Source organism: Podarcis gaigeae (genome assembly GCF_964106915.1).
Source record: "Podarcis gaigeae genome assembly, chromosome: 8".
NCBI classification, from domain to species: Eukaryota; Metazoa; Chordata; class Lepidosauria; order Squamata; family Lacertidae; genus Podarcis; species Podarcis gaigeae.
The window spans coordinates 74,698,890-74,719,913 of record NC_139684.1 but is presented as its reverse complement, the minus strand read 5'-3'; the positions used below and the strand labels follow the sequence as shown (position 1 = coordinate 74,719,913).

The window sequence follows — 21,024 nt, the reverse complement described above, 5'->3', positions numbered from 1 at the left end:
ACATAAAAGCATATAACATAAATATTGCTATATGGAAATAAGGATTTATTTTTTAAAAGGCAGCAAATGATAACTACAAGCCAATTGCAGCAGAGTCAAAACAGAATCAAACAAGCTAACCTCACAGGTGGAAGACTTGCCAGGAACTGAAAGTTTGGTGGCTGGCTGAGAGAGTGCCATGGGAGGGAGTTCCCATATCTGGGTACAACTCGCCAAAAAGGTCCTTTCTGGAGTCTAACAGAGATCTCTGTCAAGTTGCACAGGGCTTTTCCACTCTGGGAGTCAATCATGGGCGTAGCCAGGATTTTTGTTGGGGGGGGGCACAACTTTTGTTAGTGGGGGCAGAACCGATGTGCTTGGTCAGTTAGTTAAGTATTTCTATTGTTTTACTTGATGGGGGGCAGCTGCCCCCCTGCCCCCCTTGGCTACGCCCATGGAGTCAATCACAAACTGGAGATTTCAACTTGTGCAATCAACAACCCCCTATCCCCAAAAGATCAGACTTTTTGTAATAAGGAAAGTGCTGGGGAGACAGCCTGTAACACTTGCCTTGACACAACATTTCACCTCTCCACAAACAAATGAGAATGAATGCTCATTCTGTAGCCAATGTTGTCATATCTTCCTGCAAGCAGATCAGGATGAATGCTCAAGAAACAGGTCTTCTGGAAGCAACCTTTCCCCTAATTTGTTTAGTTTGCAAAACCAGGTAGAAGTTTTTTGGGTGGGTGGGTAAGGAACATGGACTACACATAAACTTGCAAAAAGGAAGTCTCAAACCATGTTGGACTCCACTCCTGAAGTGGAGCTGGAGGTTCTGTTGCTGGGGAAAGAAGGTGTGAAGGCCCACTTATCGTTGACTGCTCCTTTAAAGGCCAGGAAGAGGGATCGGCGGCTGGTCTTTTTGTAGTCGAACCCAACAAAGACATACAGAATGGGATTGAGGCAGCTGTTGAGGCAGACCAGGCCCTCAGCCAGTGGGGTGCCAATATCTAGGGTGGTTTGCATTTGAAGGCTATCGTCTTCCAGTGTTTCGAGAATAGAGAAGAGGTGGTGGGGGAACCAGCAGAAGAAGAATGCCACAACCACTGCCACTATGATCTTGAAGGATCGGCCAAATTGGCCAAAGATCTTCCCCCTTAGCTTGATCATGATGGCGCAGTAGCAGGCCAGAATGATGCCGAAGGGGATTAGGAAGCCGAGCGTGAATTCAGCAAGCACCATGAGACGGCTGCCCTCATCCTGCAAATGGAAGCTGTAGATGCAATGTATAGTGCCATCCATGAGCTCTTCCGTGTCGCGGAAGCTGAAGTACGGGATGCTGAGAGCCAAGGCTGCTACCCAGATGAACACAGCCACCAGAGAAGCAAGCTGGAGACTGCGGTGGTTCAAGGCCCAAACTGGGTGGACCACAGCAGCGTAGCGGTCGGCACTGATGGCTGTTAAGAAGAAGACACTGGCAAACATGTTCAAGAGGGGAACCACGGTGTTGAGTTTGCACATCAGCCTCCCCAGAGTCCAGTGATAACCCAGAGACACGTAAGCTATCTCGGTGGAGAGGCAAAGGGCGAAGATGAAATCGGCCACAGCCAAGTTGAGATACCAGATGGTGGTAACCGTCTTCTTCATGTGGAAACCGGTGAGGAAGATAACAAGGCCGTTGCCCGTGGCCCCCAAGAGCAAGGTGATGGTGTAGATTGTCAGGGAAAACATTCTCATTGCTGGCAATATGTGGGCATTATCAGAGGGAGGGTCTAGGAGCCATTCTTCTGTCCAGTTGTAGTCAAACACGTCACTTTTGGTGGGTGGTAGAAAGTCTGTGTCATTGTCAGGTTGGAAGAAGGGGAGAAGATCCATCCCTTCACAGGTTCACTTACCACTTCTCTCTTTCTCTCTCTCTATTTGGCCTGAAACAAAACAAAACGGCCACACAAATGCCATATCGGTATCACAGAACTGGAATGAACAGGCAAGGGTGTATGTGCAGATTTCAAACTGGTGTCAGATTTTCATGGAGAAATCCCAGTTCCCAAGTCCATATTTTGAATCTGAGGTGTGAAACTTGACATTTGACATAATTTCTGAGTTAAGTTTGGAGAATGGTTGGAAGGGAGGTGGGGGAACCTAGCAGAAATTTTTGGCACAGCGTTGCCCACAATATTATTCCTTTAAACCAGTGCTTCCCAAACTTGGGTCTCCAGCTGTTTTGGGACGACAACTCCCATCACCCCTAGCTTTCAGGACCAGTGGTCAAGGATGATGGGAACTGTAGTCCAAAGAAAGAAAATAAAAGCTGGAGGCCCAAGTTTGGGAAACACTGATTTAAACTGATAGATGGATAGTTGACAGTCTCATCCCCAAGAAACCTGGAGCAACAGGCACACAAGTTCCCCGAGTCACACGCTTCCAGAAGATGTTGTGATGGCCATGGCTAGACAATTTCATGGAGGAGAAAGCTATCAGTGGCTACTAGCCATGATTCTTATGTTTTCCCTTGACCGTCATAGTAAGATGCCTTCATCCTTCGTCCTAAGGTCCCAGGGCAGGTTACAGCAATTAAAACACAATGCTAAAAACAGTTTAAAGCAACTTACAATCACAGGTTGTTGTTATTTATTTCACACTTATAAATCAAAAGGGAGATTCACAGAGGCCCAGATGGCCTGGAACAATTCCATGTCATTTCTTCAGGGACTTATAGAGGTCCCATCCAGATTAGTATACATTGACTGGCAACAGCTTTCTGGGATTTCAGACAATGAATCTCTTCCAGTACTACCTGGAGAAGTCAGGGATTGAAACTGGGTGATCTCCTGCGTGATGAAGGCAGTATGTTTCTGAAAGCCAGTCACTGGAAATTGCACTCAAGCCCTGCATCCCGGCTTCCAATGGGCATCTGGGTTGCTCTTGTGACAAACTGGTGGACTATCTGACCCATTTACTAGATTCTTATGTTAAATCTGGCCTGGGAAACCAGGCTTGGGCTTAGATCTAGCTACTACCCTCTGCTATGCATCCACATTTGAGTACCAAAACACCTTATATTGGCCTTTCCCTCCCTTTCCATCCTTTCCCATAACCTTGGATCTCATACCTTAGACATTGGGTGGTCTTTGTTACTCAACTGTTGGCTGTTCTCTCCAGCTTTCTCAAGTCTTCTTCGGCAGCCCTCTTCTCTTTTGCTCTCCCCTCCGTGCAAAATGCACCAAGTCCCCAACTGTCTTTCTTATCACGATCATCACTGGCTGTCTCCTTCTCTGCCATCTTTCTGAAACATCTGCCACCACAATCAGGGCCATCAGTGTAGAGAGGAGGCCTCAGAGGCACGCAGACATGTTTTCTCTGGAGTGGAGATGTGAGGGTAGGACTTTGGAGGCAGGTGCCCACATAGGGATTTGCATTTCTAACAAGCCTCCCTAATTTGCACTTTCTGAAAGAACCCAAGTACCAAAACACAGCCACCCTTTGAAATTCACATGCCTCCAAATTTTGCAATGCAGGGCTCCAGTCAAGTAATTTCCCCCCAAAACACATGTATATAGATAGCACATGCCAGTGAAAATAACATGATTTGGGGGGGGGGTGCCATTCTGCTAGAATGTGTACATTAGGCAAAAACGCATATAAAAGTGCATTTTAGAAGAAATTCACACTAAAATGCTGATGAATTTTCACAAGGTTTTTTTTATATATAAAAAAAACACCACAGTGTGCATATAAATGCACATATCGACAAAACTGCATTTTCATAAGTACTTAAAAATAATAATCACAAACTGATATGGAAATGTGGAGGACTTGAACGTAAAGATTGGAAAAATAAGAAACCCATACTCACTCAGATACCACATTTTGATTGCCTGTCGTAGAATCATAGTTGGAAGGGACCCCAAGGAGCATCTAGTCCAACACCCTGAAATGCAGGAATATGCAGATGGCCCATATTGGGATCAAACCAGTGACTTTGGCATTATCAGCACCATGCTATAACCAGCTGAGCTAACAAGTGCTTTCTCTGTCAGCATGGATATAACCAAATATAAGGGAGCTTCCTATTCTTTTGTGTGATTGCAACTAACTGGCAAACTGTTGAGTGGCAAAAGGGGGCAAGAGAAAACAAGAACAAAAATAAACAGAGGGTCTTTTTCGTTGCGGCTCTCTGTTTGCGTGTCAAGACCCTGAGACCACCCCCTCGTTAATGAATAAGACACAAAGACACAGATATTAGGTTAATGTTATTGGGCAAATTTAGGCCACAACTTTATTGGTTACAGAAGTGAGCGGTATTGGCTTAGACATTGGAATTGACCCGACTATATCTGACTCCTGCCCGTCATGCAAGGAGTCCAGTAAGGGTCAACCACCAGTAGGGGGAGCCCCGTCGATGCAAACCAACTCGAGCTCCCCCTGGGTTCCCGACAGGGTCGTGTCATGGCCCTAGCCCAGCCCCAGAATTCAGACAAGATCCACACCCCCGGATTCCTTTAACGGAATACCCTTAAGCTTGGAGGAGTAGGTGATGGCCACACCTCCCCTCCCCTATCATAAGATCAACCAATGCCTAACTGCCAAACCTTACAAAGTTGTGATGATTGCTATGAGGTAGGCAAAAACCAAATGGCCCCATGCCAATTTGCCAAGTGGAAAAATTCCTACCAGGCCCTTCAATGGCGGCCAACCAAGGTCCATAGCAAGGACAAATTCGAAACCTGAAAATAGAGAGGGAGGGTGGGAGATCGAGGAAGTGAGCCAAGAGGAAGCTCTCCGGCTCGCGTCTCAGTTTAAATGGGGCCGGCCACGCCCCCCCCAGCCAGCGGATTGGCTGGCAGGCGAATGACGTGACTGGGAACCTCCGAGGGATGCCAGTCCTGGAGGGGAGTGGGTGGCCACGTGGTCCACCACAACTCCTCCCCACTGGAAAGTTGAGTGGATTTGTGAAGCACTCTCCCCAGTGAGGTCTGCCTGGTGCCTTCCTTGACATCTTTTCAGTGCCAGGTAAACACTTGATGGACTATGATGAAGTTGTTTGTTATTAGTTTTGCTGCCAAACCTTTCTGCTGCTGTTATTGGACGGTGCTGGTGACTGTTGTTTTTTTAAAAAAATCTAAATATGTTTTGTGTAAAGGTGTTCACATTACAATGTACTTTTGCTACTGTTGATTTTTCCTGCTTTTAAATATGTTGTATGTCGATTGGAAACCTTGCTGTGTAAGAAGGGACCAACAAATGCAATAAGAAAATAACAATGGAACTGCCAAATTTATGTTGATATCCAGCAACCAACACTTCTGCCCCATTTTGAAGGCTGGGAAATGATATATAATGAATTGAAAAAGAGGTTTAAAAGAACATTTGTAAAAAACAACAACCCCAGAAGCTTTCCTTTTGGGAATTATAGGGACAGAACTACCCAAACTATACAGAAATTTATTCATGTACGCGACTACAGCGGCAAGAATGTTACTTGCCCAAAAATGTAAAGAAGAAGTCCCAGCAAAAGAAGAATGGATACAAAAACTTATGGAATATGCAGAAATGGCAAAATGTACCAGAAAAATGAAAAATCAAGACAACAAACTTTTTATAAAAGAATGGAAATGGTTTATTGAATATTTACAAACAAACTGTAAACAGATTAGAACATTGGCAGAATTATTGTAATAACAGTTTCATGAGCATATATATTGAAAGCAGATAAATAAATGGTCATATTAAGTTAATTTGGATATGCAGAAAATATGTAAAAATAAATTTAAGGATCCGCAGAAAGAGGGGGAAGGAAGTCAAGTTTTGAAATGTTAAAATGATTGCAAAATGATTGAAATGTATGAGAATGAAAATCATAAATAATTTTTTCTTTAAAAAAAATGAAGGCTGTGGAAGTTTGCTGGGGGTGAGGGATGTGGCTGCATGCCTGCACAGCTGGAAGAGATTTTGTTCCTTGGTACTGAATGATGCCTTTGTCTCATCTCTTCTCCTGTGGACCCTGAAAGTGGTGCATCTTCTTTCCGCCAGCAGCAGCATTTTGGGACACAGCTTGGTGCCTATCCATCTCACCATCTCATCAGCGTCTTCTTTCTCTCCAGCTGTCGAAACGGCACACCATGAAACGAGACCATTGCAGTTGATTTTGGTTTCCTGTAGCTCTCGCATCCCAACCCCCAGCAACTCACAGATGAAAATAGGCATGCTTAAATAACTAACCTTCCTTGTTTGCACACCTTATGATCAGACCCAAGCTGCCCTCTGGCCCATTGCATATGGCTGGAGGCTCTACCCTGTCCGCTTTACAGAGGGGCAAAATAAGTTGCCTTTGAAGCATCTGGTTTAGTACTGTCTACATTGGTACAGCTCCTGCCAACCTAGCAGTTCGAAAGCACGTCAAAGTGCAAGTAGATAAATAGGTACCACTCCGGCGGGAAGGTAAACGGCATTTCCGTGTGCTGCTCTGGTTCGCCAGAAGCGGCTTAGTCATGCTGGCCACATGACCTGGAAGCTGTATGCCGGCTCCCTCGGCCAATAAAGCGAGATGAGCGCCACAACCCCAGAGTCGGCCATGACCGGACCTAATGGTCAGGGGTCCCTTTACCTTTTTTTACACTGGTACAGATACTGGCAGGGGCATTCCAGGGTTCCAGACCAGGGTCACTGGTGGAGAAATGGGGGCAGGGGGTGAGCGCACTGCCCCGGCACCATCGGGGAGGGGCATACCATTGCAGCTGCTCCCAGGATACACGCCATGCACCCCCCACCATGCTGGGTGCCACGCCCCCACTGATGGCATGCCATGCCCTGGGACGCACGCCACGCCCCCAGGATGCGTGCCAGCCACGCCCCTGCCTGCTCTCCACCCCTGGTGCCAGAGCATGCAGCTTCACCACTGACCAGGGTCCCTGCCAGTTGTACCTGGAGATACTGGGGACTGAACCCGGGACATTCTGCATGCTGAACAGTTGCTCTAACACTCACCTTTACCACTAATTCTTTAATCATTTACACTTGCCACACCGATTTCAAAACAATGGTGACATGCATTCCTCGTCGCTCTGGGCAAAACTGTTCAGAGACAGTTGCTGCACCATCTCACAGAACAATAGAACTGTATGACTAGGTGCAATGCAGGAATCACAAGGAAAGCACCCACACAAGAAGGCCAAGACTCAGCATTCAGACAAACGGCCCCCGGTTTTCCTCTTGCCTTTCTTTCATTAGCTGCTGAAATGGAGAGTGCCCCTTGAGTCCCAGTGGATAACATCCATCCTTTTGCTTCTCCAAGTCTTAATTTCCCTGCAAATCCATCTGAAAGGTGCATGGATGTGGGGAGGTGAGGAGGAGGAGGGGAGGCGAGGAGGAGGAGGGGGTTAGCTATGAGCCATCGCCTGCATCATTTGCGTTCAGCTTCCAGAAGGGCTAAAAGCGGCAGGAGATTATTGCCAATGTGAGCACAATGGTCTCTGCAACTGAGAGGGAGCAAACGCTCTTGAGGCATTGTTCCCAGAAAAACGACGGCGATGACAAAAGGAAGCCAGGCGTCCTGAGTGCTTGGTGTGAGGGCTTGGTGAAGAGGCTGGCATGCTGAGGAGGTGGTGAGCTCATCTGAAACGATGGACCTCCCTCGCTTAGATTAACAGTGGGAGCACGTAGCTGCTTGAATTCATAGCGCCGCTGGGTTCGAAAGCCGACAGATCAAAAGGAGGTCTCTGGGCCCTGAGGCTACTGCGTAGGCCTGGAACACCCTGGTGTACAAACTGCATGGATCTCTTTGGTTTGCTGCCTGGTTTTCCACCAGTGACCATGTTGACCTGAAGTGGCTACTCCTTTACACCCCTGGAAAATCGGCCTTGTTGATTTGCAAGCAGAGTTTCCAAATGAACCCTTGCCTCCCTTTTCTGTACAAAAAGCCCATAAGCATTCTGGGGAAAGCAGCCCTTTGCCATCACCACATGTTTTAGGGAAGGACCAGGTACCCTCAGAGGCAGCGGACGTGTAGTGGTTAGAGTGACAGCCTAGGACCTGCTATTCAGTCTCTGACAGTGGAGGTGAAACATTGTCAACTTGGCCAGCAGCCACTGATAGTCCAGCAACATATGGTGGGCCAATGTTTCCTCAGCCCTGATGTAGCTTCATGTCATTTACTCTGACTGGCAGTAACTCTCAAAGCTCTTTCTTAACCCTCCTATCTGAGATCTTTTTGAGCAGCTGTAATGAGCAGAAGATCAGCTTCCTCTCGGGTTCGAATTCCAAGGGACAATGAACATGGCGTTCTTTTCATACTATCACAATTACTCTCATCAAAACTTAAAATGTATTTTTCAGTGCATTGGGCTTGAGATAGTTCCTAACTGCAGTGTGTGCATTTATTGTCATCTTATGACATGCGGTTTAACGATGTGTAAAGCATGTGGTCTCCCCTCCTCCTTCCAATTTTTGTCAGTATAGCTCTGTGTTAAGCAGGCAGAGTCTGGCAGTATGTATTATTTCTGTGTTTCATTAGGTTCCTTGACCATCCTTTACTGTTTGGGTCCCAGGGAGGGTTACAACAATAAAACATACAATTATACAGTGGTACCTCGGGTTAAGTACTTAATTCATTCTGGAGGTCCGTACTTAACCTGAAACTGTTCTTAACCTGAAGCACCACTTTAGCTAATGGGGCATCCTGCTGCTGCCGTGCCGCTGAAGCATGATTTCTGTTCTCATTCTGAAGCAAAGTTCTTAACCTGAAGCACTATTTCTGGGTTAGCGGAGTCTGTAACCTGAAGTGTATGTAACCTGAAGTGTATGTAACCCGAGGTATCACTGTAATTGAAATTGAAATACTTTATTGTCACTTGTACAACTTGTATACAGTGAGATTACACGACCACCCCCCACTCAGCTCTCTTAGTCTTAATTCCTCTTGTTTACTGATGCACATCCACCAAACCCGAAAGTTTATAGAAACTATATTATAGAAACCAAATGAAACAGTTGCAACCATGAAACAAGAAAAGGGTAAAATAAACTATATTTAAAAAACAGTTACACACACACACACACACACACACACACACTGGCACTCTTTGAATATAGTTCCATATATATTTTTAAAAAAGTTAAAATAGTGCCAATGCAGATGCAGACTGGGATAAAAAGTCTCCACTTAAAAGGCTTGCTGGAAGAGGAAGTTTGGAATAGATACAGGAAAGACAAAAAAGATGGTGCCTGTCATTTTCACCAATATAGGCACTTTACCCTAGCAATAATAATCATATATTTTTTTTTGGCACATACAGTGGTACCTCGGGTTATGAATTTAATTCGTTCTGGAGGTCCGTTCTTAACCTGAAACTGTTCTTAACCCAAGGCACGCTTTCGCTAATGGGGCCTCCTGCTGCTGCCGTGCCGCTGGTGCGCAATTTCCGTTCTCATCCTGGGGCAAAGTTTGCAACCTGGAGTAACTACTTCTGGGTTAGCAGAGTTTGTAACCCAAAGCCTTTGTAACCCAATGCATTTGTAACCCGCAGTACCACTGTATTACTTGGCTAGAGAACTGCATCGGTAAATTTGGAGAAGTGCAAATTGCAAAGGATATCATATGTGTTTCTGTTTGCATGTTGTTTCAGAAAGTGCAAATCATGAAATTTGGCCTTTAAATGCAAACTCAAATAAATTTCTCTGGGCTAATTTTTCTGGGGTAATGTGTTACACCACACTCTGGTGGAGAAAGAAAGGAACTGCTGAAAGGTCATGTATTTGAGCTCTGGGTAGCCAAGCACAGATTTACATTTGTGTGTCGAATTCCAGAAGGGCCATTCAGTAAGGATGCAATAGAAGTCACTCCCTAACTGCCCCGCTCTGCCGCGTCCTGTATTTTGCCAAAACAAAGGTGGCAACCGTAGGAACCTGAGCCCCAAGCACTGCTGCAAGCCGACCAGCCCCCTTAATCCACGCCCCCTCCAGCACCAAGTAGTCAAAGGTTGTAGCAACCTTTTTCAGAAGTGGGCCGGTCCACCGTCCCTCAGACCATGTGGTGGGCCGGACTATATTTTTTTGGGGGGGGGGCAATGAACGAATTCCTATGCCACAAATAACCCAGAGATGCATTTTAAATAATAAAAGGACACATTCTACTCATGCAAAAGCACGCTGATTCTCGACCGTCTGTGGGCTGGATTGAGAAGGCGATTGAGCTGCATCCGGCCCACGGGCCTTAGGTTGCCTACCCCAGCTGTAGCCTCCGACGACACTAGGAGAAAGAAGCACGGAGCTGGGGCCTGGCGGCTAGCAGGAAGGAACAAGGGAGGCAGCCACTGCGAGGGCAAAACGGAGCAGCTGAGGCAAGGCGAGTGGAACAGGCACCATCCAGCCGGGGAGATGCTCAGCTCGCCTCTCGCACGCTGCGCACCAGGGGGCAGGGGCTCTTCCTGGCAGCAAGTCCCTCTGTTAGGCTAATCTGCACTAAATCCGCCTGGAAGGGGAGGACAAGCGAAGGAAGGCACTGTCCCAAGCAGAACTGGATTCCCGGGGGGGGGGGCACCTGCCCCTCAATCAAGTAAATCAATAAAAAATAACTAACTGAGGTTCTGCCCCCCCCCAACATAAATCCTGGCTGCGCCCATGCTTTCTCCCCACATCGATTTATCATTTTTCAGGCAGCTCTGGTCCCACTGGAGGGTGGCTGGGAGGGAGGCAGCAACCGGGGCGCCCTACAGCCCCAGTGCCGCCCTTTCCTCCGCTGTTGCAGCCCCATTAAGCTCGGGGAGAGAGGAGGACGCAACAGGGTAGTTTTGCGCCCTTCCAAGCAGTCCGATTGGGTTGGTTTGCAGGGCGCACACATGCCCTGTTGCGTCCTCCCCACGTTGCTCTGGCAGCCCAGCCCCGCTTGACTATGCTGATTCCAGCGTCCCAAAGCGGCGCAGGCTTTGCGATGCGGATTCCTTGCCCCTCCCGCGTCAGCCTCAGACTGCAGGGAGATCAGCAACAGAAACCCTTTGATGCTTTTAGGCTCTTTGGACAGCTCAGTCTCTGCGGTTTATAAGCGATGCATTCCTGGCGAGAAAGCGTCCTTTCTGGCACCGCTTGTGCAAATGTTCCGAAGAGCTGCTGTTTCTCCTGAGAGGCCACCTGTAAGCAGTTTCCACCTGTAAGCAGCTTGTATCTGAGCCCTGTAGGGGCCTTCCTTTTCAGAGGTTAAGCTTCTCCTGAGTTGCCAAGGGCAACGTTGGAGCCCAGAGAGTTGATGATGAAGAAGGGTGGGGCTTTGGCTCCAGAAGAGATCGAAGGGTCAGAGCTACCTTGGCAAAGGAAACACGGTAGCATCTGGCACAGGGAGTAGAAATCACTATCAAAGTTATGAAGTTCTACATTATGCAGTGCCAATTTACTTCACATTTTACCAACCTGGAACAAAGGCGCTGGAAAATAAGAGGAATTCTAAGGGACAATGAAATTAAATTTATATTGGTCTAGGTTTTGAGTTACACATAATTCTTCGTCACTAGCAGAACAGGAAGACAGCTGCTGAGCAGCTTTCCTATTGGGCAGTGAATATCAATATGTCCTATGCCTGGCTCCCACAAGTCCATTCAGGGCGTGATCCAGTGCTTTGGAGTGGCCTTGATGTGACATGGCATGATCCAGGGCAGTCTAACCTGGATCTGGGCCCCGAACTGATTCAGGGGCCTTGCACAATTTAATTAGCCAGTCATCTGCAGCTGCTTAATTAGCCAGACATCTGAACGATTTCCTGCACTGTTTGTAATGGTGTATTCTAGTTCACGATGTGGTTGTACAGAAAGACTTTTCTGCATGGACGAAGGACACGGAACCGGCAGAAGGGATTTCTCCTTGATGCTTCTTCTTGCCTCTAGGTGGCAATATAAACCCAGGTCTGAAAGCAGGCACTCTGTACCTAGCCGGTGAGGTTGTATAATAGCAATTACGAGGAGATTAGAGCGTTTGCTGAGCTGGCATTTTCAGAGGACGTGTTATGATTACTCTGACATTTACAAAAGGGGCTGGAGGAATTAGGGAAGTCTGGGGTATAGGGAAGGGCATCTGGACTGTGCAGTGTGCTGACCACCCCTGTCTATACACCTGGGTTTTCCCAGTCATTACCAAGATTTCAAAGGTAGAACACCTTTTTGGGTTTCCTAAAAAAAAGCTCAACTCAACAACTTTTGGGGTTTCCTAGTTTTTACTTTTTGAAATATGGCAACCCTACATGACCCCTGAATATTGGCCACCTTGACAGGGGCATTCTTGTGTTTAAAAAATCGCAAGATAAAGTGGAAATGTGAAGATCTTAATTTAAGACTGGGGGGGGGGGGAGAATGAGAAACTGAGAGAAACTGAAATGGGTAGATTCCTCCACCCAAGGTCCCTTCCCAGTCTAAAATTCTGTCATAATTTTTTTTTTTTTTAATCTACTCTCAACCTCCAGCCAAAGTCCCAGAGTATAGCCCCAGATGATTTGGTGAGATAACAGAAATGCCTTTGAGCAAGCATTTCTCGCTAAACACATTGCCTTGTCATTTCCAAAGAGATATCCTTACATCCATGATGGGCCCTGCAATGACCCCGGGATTAGGCAGCAGGAAAATGCAGGTCAGGATTAAGCCTTATAAAAAGGAATGGAAAGGCCTCATGAGACAGAATGTAGTTGAGTAAGAACTTTATGCGTGCAATAATTGAACCTTCTAAGGAAGACAGAGAAAAAGGAAGACAAATTAGGTTGATGGATAATATAATATACCTGTTCTTTGGAAAGAGACTGTCTAGACTGTGTATTGTTTATGAGGTAGTCCTGAAAGGATAGGAGAGTGACCTTTAGAGGATAGAAAGCTGTAACACACACCTCCCTGAGTACAGATGGCCGAGGGATAATGAAACCAGGTGGTGGCGGCGATGGGGACAGACAACTTCTTCAAAGGCAATTTTGCACGTGTTCACACTAAGCTGAAATTTCTAGAATGTCCTTTCTCTTCCATTTTATTCGCTGCTTATATCCTGCGTTTTTGCTTTCCCTAGGGAAGCCATAGCATAGGACAGCAAAACAGAAAACAACAACTCAATTAGCAGATCAGAATGGAAGTCAGTATAACAGAATGTAGCAAATATCAAAATAGAAAACAAGCCAAAATTAAATTCACATCAAATGCATCCTATTAAAGCCAAGAGTTAATTCAAATCCAATTTCAAAATTTACTGAAGCCCTATGACCAATTTGCAGATGGTACCAAACTGGAAGCAGTAGCTAATACTACAGAAGACAGAATTGGGATGCCAAGCGACCTTAACAGATTGGAGAACTGGACCAAAAGTAATGAAACAAATTTTAATAGATACAAATGTAAGGTTCTGCACTTAGAAAGAAATAACCACTTGCAGATGGGGAGCACCTGGCTTGCTAGTAGTACATGTGAAAAGGATCTAGGGGTCTTAGTAGACCACAAGCTTGATGTGAGTCAACAGCATGATGCATCAGCAGAAAATAAAAAAAGCTAATGTTCTTCTAGGCTGCATCAAGTATAGTGTCCAGATCAAGGGAAGTAATAGCACCACTCTATTCTGCTTTGGTCAGACCACATCTGGAGTCCTGTGACCAGGTCTGGGCACCACAATTTAAGCTTGAGCTGGAAGGTGTGCAGAGGAGAGTGACCAAGATGATCAAGGGTCTGGAAACCAAGCCTTATGAAGAATGGTTGAGGGAGCTGGGTATGTTTAGCCTGGATGAAACTGGGTGGAAATATGATAGCCATCTTCAGATATCTTTGCCATTATTTTCTGGACCAGAGCAGGCCCAAGACACTTGGTGGCCCAACGCAGATGCTCCCCACTCCTCAGTTCTAAATCGAGTAAAGTTTCCAAGGCTATTCAAGTTGTTTTGGCTCCAGAGGCAAAAAATCAAAAACCATCTCACCCCTCTCTGACAGAAAAATACAATATGATTAAGCTAAATAATAGAGTTTTCATAACACCCAAAGTCTGCTTCTGGAGGCAGCTGCCTTAGTCTGCCTACTGCTCTAGGTAGTGGTTGAAATTAGGTCCAGATGCAGAGGGAAATGGGCAGTGTTTAGGTGGAGGCAAGAAGCCCACAGAAGTCATCTTTCTGGAGAGCACATTTAAAGCCTAGATCCAGCTCTGGGTATCAAGGAAGTCACAGGCACAGAATCAATGTCAGCTCTCCTGATCACCAGATCTCTTGTTACAGGCAATGCAACCTCCCATCTTTACTGAAAGTAAAGTAGCCAGGGGACTTCATGGCAAAGCCTTCCCTGTGAGAATGTCCCAACATTTCACTGCTTCTCAGACCTTCTGACTAAGGCTCCGTGATGCTTCTGCCCCAGCAGAGACCTCATCCTCTTCAGTTAAAGCTTTGCGGAAGAGCCCCAAGAAAGAAGCCCGCCGATGGAGGCCCCTGTTTCGGATATACCCCACGAAGCCATACAGCACGGGGTTGACACAACTGTGGAGGTACGCCAGAGCATTCGACAGCTTGAGCCCAATCCCCCACATGTGCTTTTCTACTGACACGGTGCTGAGAAGTACGAAGATGTGGTGGGGGAGCCAGCAGACGAAGAAGAGAACCACAATGGTGGCCACCAAAGCGAAGGTGCGGTGGGAGCCCTCCCAGCGCCGTCCTCGGAGCTTGCAAATCAGAACCAAGTAGGCCACAGCGATGATGATGAAGGGCACCAGGAACGCTCCAAAGAACCTGCTCAGCCTCAGAGGCAGGTCTGTGGCTCTCTTGAGATCTCCCCGATAGACACAGTAGGGCAATCCATTTTTTATTTCAACATGGCGCACGACCAGATAAGGGATGCTGAAGGCAAGAGCTAGCATCCATGCCCCAGCGCATGCCAGGACTTGAAAGCGAGGGCCCTGGTGGTTGCGGGCCCAGACGGGCCTCGCGATCAACAGGCAGCGGTGTACGCTGATGACGGTGAGGACGAAGACGCTGGTGAAGACTGTGAGGTAGCGGGCAAAAGTGTGGAGCTTGCATAAGGCAAGGCCAAAGGGCCAGCTGGAGTACATGATCTCCTGCACAAGGGCAGGGATACGGCCGGCCGAGAAGAGGAGGTCTGCCACAGCCAGGTTGAGGTAGCAGGTAGAGGTGAAGGTTTTGCGCTTCTCCCGCTTGGCTACGGCCCACACCACCAGCCCGTTGCCGCTAACGCCCAGGATCAGAATGATGACGTTGGTTACTATGGCGATGTGGCGCATGGCAGCTTCCACCGGTGTGGTGTCAACCTGGTCAGCTGAGGAGTTCATGATGTCTGCAGAAAGGAAACAGGCCATATTTAGTGTCTTTCCCCCCGCTCTAAATCTCACACCTTGGATTATTGGCAATATGCTAAAAAAATACTGGCTTAATACCTGTGGGGGGCTGCCATATTGCTGTGGTACCAGTTAGTGCAGAGCCCCTAAATATGCTATCAGTGGGAATGAATGGGACCTGTAAGAATAGTTGTAGTGTGGAGTACCCTTGTTCAGTGTTCCAGCCAGCCGGCCATTCCTTCTCTCAAGATATTCCATTCCTCTCCTTCCAGCTGCGTGGGGCTACCTTTGAGGGTGACCCGGAAACTGCAATTAATCCAGAATGCAGCAGCTAGACTGGTGACTGGGAGTGGCTGCCGGGACCACATAACACCGGTTCTGAGAGACCTGCATTGGCTCCCAGTATGTTTCCGAGCACGATTCAAAGTGTTGGTGCTGACCTTTAAAGCCCTAAATGGCCTCGGCCCTGTATACCTGAAGGAGCGTCTCCACCCCCATCATTCAGCACGGACAATGAGATCCAGCGCCGAGGGCCTTCTGGCGGTTCCCTCATTGCAAGAAGTGAGGCTACAGGGAACCAGACAGAGGGCCTTCTCGGTAGTGGCGCCCGCCCTGTGGAACGCCCTCCCATCAGATGTCAAAGAGATAAACAACTACCTGACATTCAGAAGACATCTTAAGGCAGCCCTGTTCAGGGAAGTTTTTAATATGTAACACTGTATTGTTTTTAATACTTGATTGGGAGCCGCCCAGAGCATCTTCAGTCTTTATTGGCCGGTCTTAGATTTTGATTTATTTCTTAGGCTTCTCCTATCTATCTATCTATCTATCTATCTATCTATCTATCATCTATCTATCTATCTGTCTATCTGGTACAGTGGTACCTCGGTTGTCCAACGTAATCCGTTCCAGAGGACTATTTAACTTCTGAAACATTCTACAACCGAGGCACAAAGGGCAGTCTGCAAAGTCAATGGAGAAAATTGGAAAAAATATATAAATAGCGGAAGCCGTTCGACTTCTGAGGCACATTTGAAAACCGAAGCAATTTCTTCCAGGTTTTGGGTGCTTGAAAACCAAAATGTTCGGCTTTTGAAAAATGAGGCACCACTGTATTTTACATGTGCCAACTGAGAGTTGTATCCAACTAAGTTTTATTCAGAGTAGACCCATTGAAATGAATGGCTCCAAATTAGGCATGACTAGGGATGGAAGGATATACCAAATTTGGCATTTTTTGTTTCTTATTTTTCCGGTCTTAAATTTGGTTCTCCACATTTCGGCAGCAATTTAAAGAATGACAATTTTCGAGCATTTTAGTGCAATTTTATCTTAATAAAGACATTTTTTATGCCATTTTGACTGATGTACACTTTGGGGGGGGGGGTGGTTTGGAAAATGTATTAGGAGAATTTGCCTGAGAACTGTAGGCCTAGATTCAATCCCACTTCTACAATGCAAGGCACACACCCTGTAATGAAGCAAACCGCTGAAACAATACTAATTGCTTCTTAGAATTACTGCTTATAAGTAAGTCCTCCTGAATTCAATGAGGTATGTTGGGTGAGGAATGCCAGAACATTTGCATATAAGAACATAAGATGAGCCTGCTGGATGAACCTGCCATTGTCCATCAAGTCCAGCATTCTGCTCTCACAATGGTCAACTAGGTGCCTGCGGGAACCAGCAAACAGGAACTGAAAACAAGAGTGTTCTCCAATCCCGCACCTTCTAACAACTGGCCTAAGGAATAACTCTTGAGATGGCAGTGATAACCTGGTTTACTCTCTATTTTTTTTAAAAAAATATTTATTAAAGTTTCAAAGGTTACAAAAAGAAAAAGAAAAAACACCAAGTTAAACAAACACTTAACATCACAATAAGAAAAAAAGAGAATAGAAAAAAGAAAAAAAATAATTATAAAAAACAGAAAAATAGAAACAATTGAAAAAACCCCCACAACGAACCTTCTCATGACTTATCTTTCATTTGCTTGATTCCTTGACCTCCTCACACCTCCCTTTTTTGTATTCTAGTTCAGTTAGCTATTTCAGCAAATCCTTTCCATCTTTCCCAATTTGTATCCTATAATTTATCTTAATATAATGTAACTTTACCTTTCCTCCTTTCATCCATTAACAATCTATTTTTACTTAATCCTTTATAATATTTCTGCTAAAGCCACATAACTTCATTCCATCCTCCTTCTAACATTCCTTAATTTTACAATATTTCTGTAGATAAACTTTAAATTTCTTCCAATCTTCTTCCACTGACTCTTCCCCCTGGTCTCGGATTCTGCCAGTCATTTCCGCCAGTTCCATGAAGTCCATCACCTTCATCTGCCATTCTTCCCGGGTGGGTAGATTTTGTGTCTTCCAGTACTTTGCAATAAGTATTCTTGCTGCTGTTGTAGCATACATAAAGAAAGTTCTATCCTTCTTTGGCACCAATTGGCCGACCATGCCTAGGAGAAAGGCCTATGGTTTCTTCAGAAATAACCTGGTTTAATCTCTAGGCTGAACATCTGTGAGGACTCACCATGCATGGGCTACTCATGTGTAATCACAATGCAAGCAGAACTATCTATACACTTCCAATATCACAATGCGCATCTGCAACAACTTCTTGATGTGATTTTCTCTTTGGGCTGCCATGCCTGACTGTGTCTTGCTCCCCCGAGGCCCTCCTTCACCCCATGCCTAGAGCATCACACATTCTGGAAGTTGTGAAACCAGCGACAACACTGAGCTCAGAAGAGACCACAACTTCCCCTTCGTGGGCTGAGACAGCAGCTTCCCCCATCGTCTGAAAAGCCAGAGGAGCTGGTCCAAAACGAGTCCTTGAGTAAAAGTTTGTGTTGACACAGATGCCATCCAATGCTGGCGCAGAACCAAAAAATGCCTTGTGCAGTTTTGTGACCATTCCCTGTTTTTTAACAACAACAACAATTTTACATGCTGTCCACCTAACTGGTTAGTTGTTTATTTCCTTGACATCTGATGGGAGGGCGTTCCACAGGGTGGGTGGAGGCCCTCTGCCTGGTTTCCTGTAACCTCACTTCTCACGGTGATGGAACCCCCAGAAGGCCCTCGGAGCTGGACCTCAGTGTCCAGGTGGAGCGATGGGAGTGGAGATGCTCCTTCAGGTATACATTAATGGGGGGTAGGTGGGCGGGGAGGAATTTCACTTGAAAATTATTGAAAAGAGAGGTAGATTCTCCCGGTATGCCCCATGGAGGACCTTAAGGTCCATAAATAGCAACACCCTAGTGGTCCCAGGTCCTAAGGAAGTCAGATTAGCCTCAACCAGAGCCAGGGCCTTTTCAACACTGGCTCTGGCCTGGTGGAACGCTCTGTCTCATGAGACCAGGGCCCTGCAGGATCTGATTTCTTTCTGCAGGGCCTGTAAGACAGAGTTGTTCTGCCTGGCCTTTGGCTTGGAGCCAATTTGATTCCCTCCCCCTCTTTCTTTTTCCTTTCTCTTCCTGTGATGAGGCTTTATTTTGACATTTTAATATTTTACTGTTTCAATATTTTAATGTTGTATTTTAATCTTGTTTTTAAGTTGTATTCATTCAACTTGTTTTTATTATTGCTTGTTAGCCGCCCTGAGCCTGGCCTTGGGAGGGTATAAAATAAATAAATATTATTATTAATTATTATTATTCTGATGAAATTCAATCAGCAAATCAACCATTTTATTTGCACGCCACCTTTCCAAAGTTAAAACTATGCCCAGGGTGATTATCCGGGTGCAGGCTACCAGGCAAGATGGAGAAGCAGACAGGGCAGGAAAACTGAGTGGGAAAGTCTGCGACCTACTTGACCGGAAAGGCTGTATCTTCTCAGGAGAAGAGACCTCTCTTTCCTTCTCGACAGGATCGAAGCTTCTGCTTAACAATTGTTGAGGCACCAATTCTGTGTGGTGTGGGTGCTGCTTGATAAACAACGCCCCCCAAAAGCCACTTGTGATGCAGCGCTACACAGAACCGGAGCCTCCTGTCTAGCAGCTGTTAAGCAAGAGGATCCAATCCTGCGTGGTGTCACGCACCCTTGTTTTCACAGAACCATAGAATTGTACAGGTGACTGGGACACCTGCGAGTCATCTGGTCCAACCCCCTGCAGTGGGGAAAATGAGACTCTAAGAGGAACTGAACTGGACCGATGAAATGGGTTTCCGAGTCAAGCACAGAGTGTCCCTCAGTGGCTGATGAGATTCCTCTGGGAAGCCCACAAGCAGGTAATGAGGATCAGGATCTGTGATCCACATAATGAATTATCAGTGTGCCAGGCCTTTGGGGAAATAACCCACGATGGAGCTCAGCTGCCAACAAAGAGGCAGTTAAAAAAGAAGAGCTTTTAAGAGTGTCGCTCACTTTAAGCATATTGATTCCTCCCTTCCTGGTCCCTCTGTGGTTGCAAAATAGGCTTTTCAGTATTTGAAAGACTGCAAAAGCCTTCCGCACCTCCTTGATCAGGAGTCACAGGGGAGCAGAAATGAATCTCCTTCCACCTTCAAGTTTGAAAAGAAAAGAAAGGCCACTACAGGCCACAGGTCCTGCACATACCTTGACTCACTATGTGCAGATTCCAAATGCCTTCAGGACAAGCTGGTTCTTAGCCAGGGATGTATTCAATGGCTGCCTCCTCTCCAGTGAGTTATACAAATACAAGGAGGGAGACAGCGAAAGCTCAGTTGCAGCAAAGACTGAAGTACACAACAGTTTGTTCCTCACTTTGCACAACCCGGACAGTGATGCAACAGATGGGGCAGGGAAATCGGTAGCTGTGACATCCGAGTGCTCAGTTCCCAGGAGACTCTTAGGAACAAAGGAACGTGCCATATACCATGCCAGACCATTAGCTCGTCCAGGCCAGTGTGGTTTACACTGGCTGGCAGAGGCTCTGCAGGGTTCCAGGCAGCCCTACCTGGAGATTCTGGGGATTGAATACATGCAAGTCAGGGGCTCTACCACTGAGCTATGGCCCTTCCCTCCTGCAGGGAAAGTATGGAGCAATGATCAGAAAGAGCACAGGCAGTTATCTGTTATTGAGTTCCAAGTACTGGAAGCGGGGTGGTGGTCATGCAGTCATGTCTACAGTGAGTTGCAAGACCTCAATAGCCACAACACATTTCATTTTTATTGAACTGAAAACCAAACCATGTGTGACCCACATGGCATAATTCTGCCCTCAAGCACAGCCCTTCCCTACAAATTCCCCGCAATTTGCATTGGGTGAACCAATGCGAGGAATTGCATTGAAATACTTGGGTGGGTGGGTGTTGTTTTATTTGGGGTGGGGGGTTGCTTCAAATTGTTTTTAAATGTTATGTGCTAATTTGGATATTTGTATTTGTTATATGTTAATTTGGATTGCCCTGTGTGCATGCTGTGGGGGGCGTGCGGACATGACACACACATGCCCCATGGCATGCGCAGACTACCAAGTGGAATTGGGGGGTGGGGGCAGCCCCTTCATTTAAGTATTTTGTGTGCCCGGGCACCCAGGGCCCTGCATAGTCAGCGCCTGTGCTCCCATCTAGAGCAATAGAATATCATACAGCAACATAACCACTCCCTTTCTCTCTGTTCCCTCACCCAGGTACAGACTGTTGGGTGTTCTTGGACTAAAACTCCCATCATCCCTGACCACTTGTCCTGCTAGCTAGGGGTGATGGTTATCATAGTCCAACAACATCTGGGGACCCAAGATTGAGAAAGGCTGCTCTAGACTGAGAACAACAACAACAACAACAAC

At 46.5% G+C, this 21,024-nt stretch overlaps 1 protein-coding gene and 1 pseudogene across 3 annotated transcripts; both read right to left on the bottom strand.

Annotated features, from left to right (window-relative positions):
* Nucleotides 1-450: 450 nt before the first annotated feature.
* On the bottom strand, nucleotides 451-3,189 carry LOC310851325 (chemerin-like receptor 1 pseudogene; annotated as a pseudogene). Its single transcript, XR_014568738.1, has 2 exons — nucleotides 3,095-3,189; nucleotides 451-1,907 (listed from the first exon to the last, which is right to left on the bottom strand). The product of XR_014568738.1 is annotated as a chemerin-like receptor 1 pseudogene (transcript).
* A 9,480-nt stretch (nucleotides 3,190-12,669) lies between these two features.
* On the bottom strand, nucleotides 12,670-19,993 carry LOC310851593 (chemerin-like receptor 1). Of its 2 annotated transcripts, XM_083754162.1 has the most exons (3): nucleotides 19,833-19,993; nucleotides 14,296-15,260; nucleotides 12,670-13,007 (listed from the first exon to the last, which is right to left on the bottom strand). In XM_083754162.1, exons 2-3 carry the CDS (start codon nucleotides 15,253-15,255, stop codon nucleotides 12,984-12,986), a joined length of 984 nt encoding a protein of 327 aa, XP_083610288.1. In that variant the 5' UTR covers nucleotides 15,256-15,260; nucleotides 19,833-19,993; the 3' UTR covers nucleotides 12,670-12,983. The 2 variants fall into 2 exon arrangements, with proteins under 2 accessions (XP_083610288.1, XP_083610289.1); XM_083754163.1 differs by lacking the exon at nucleotides 12,670-13,007 and having other exon boundaries at nucleotides 13,305-15,260; nucleotides 19,833-19,991.
* Between the last annotated feature and the right edge of the window lie 1,031 nt (nucleotides 19,994-21,024).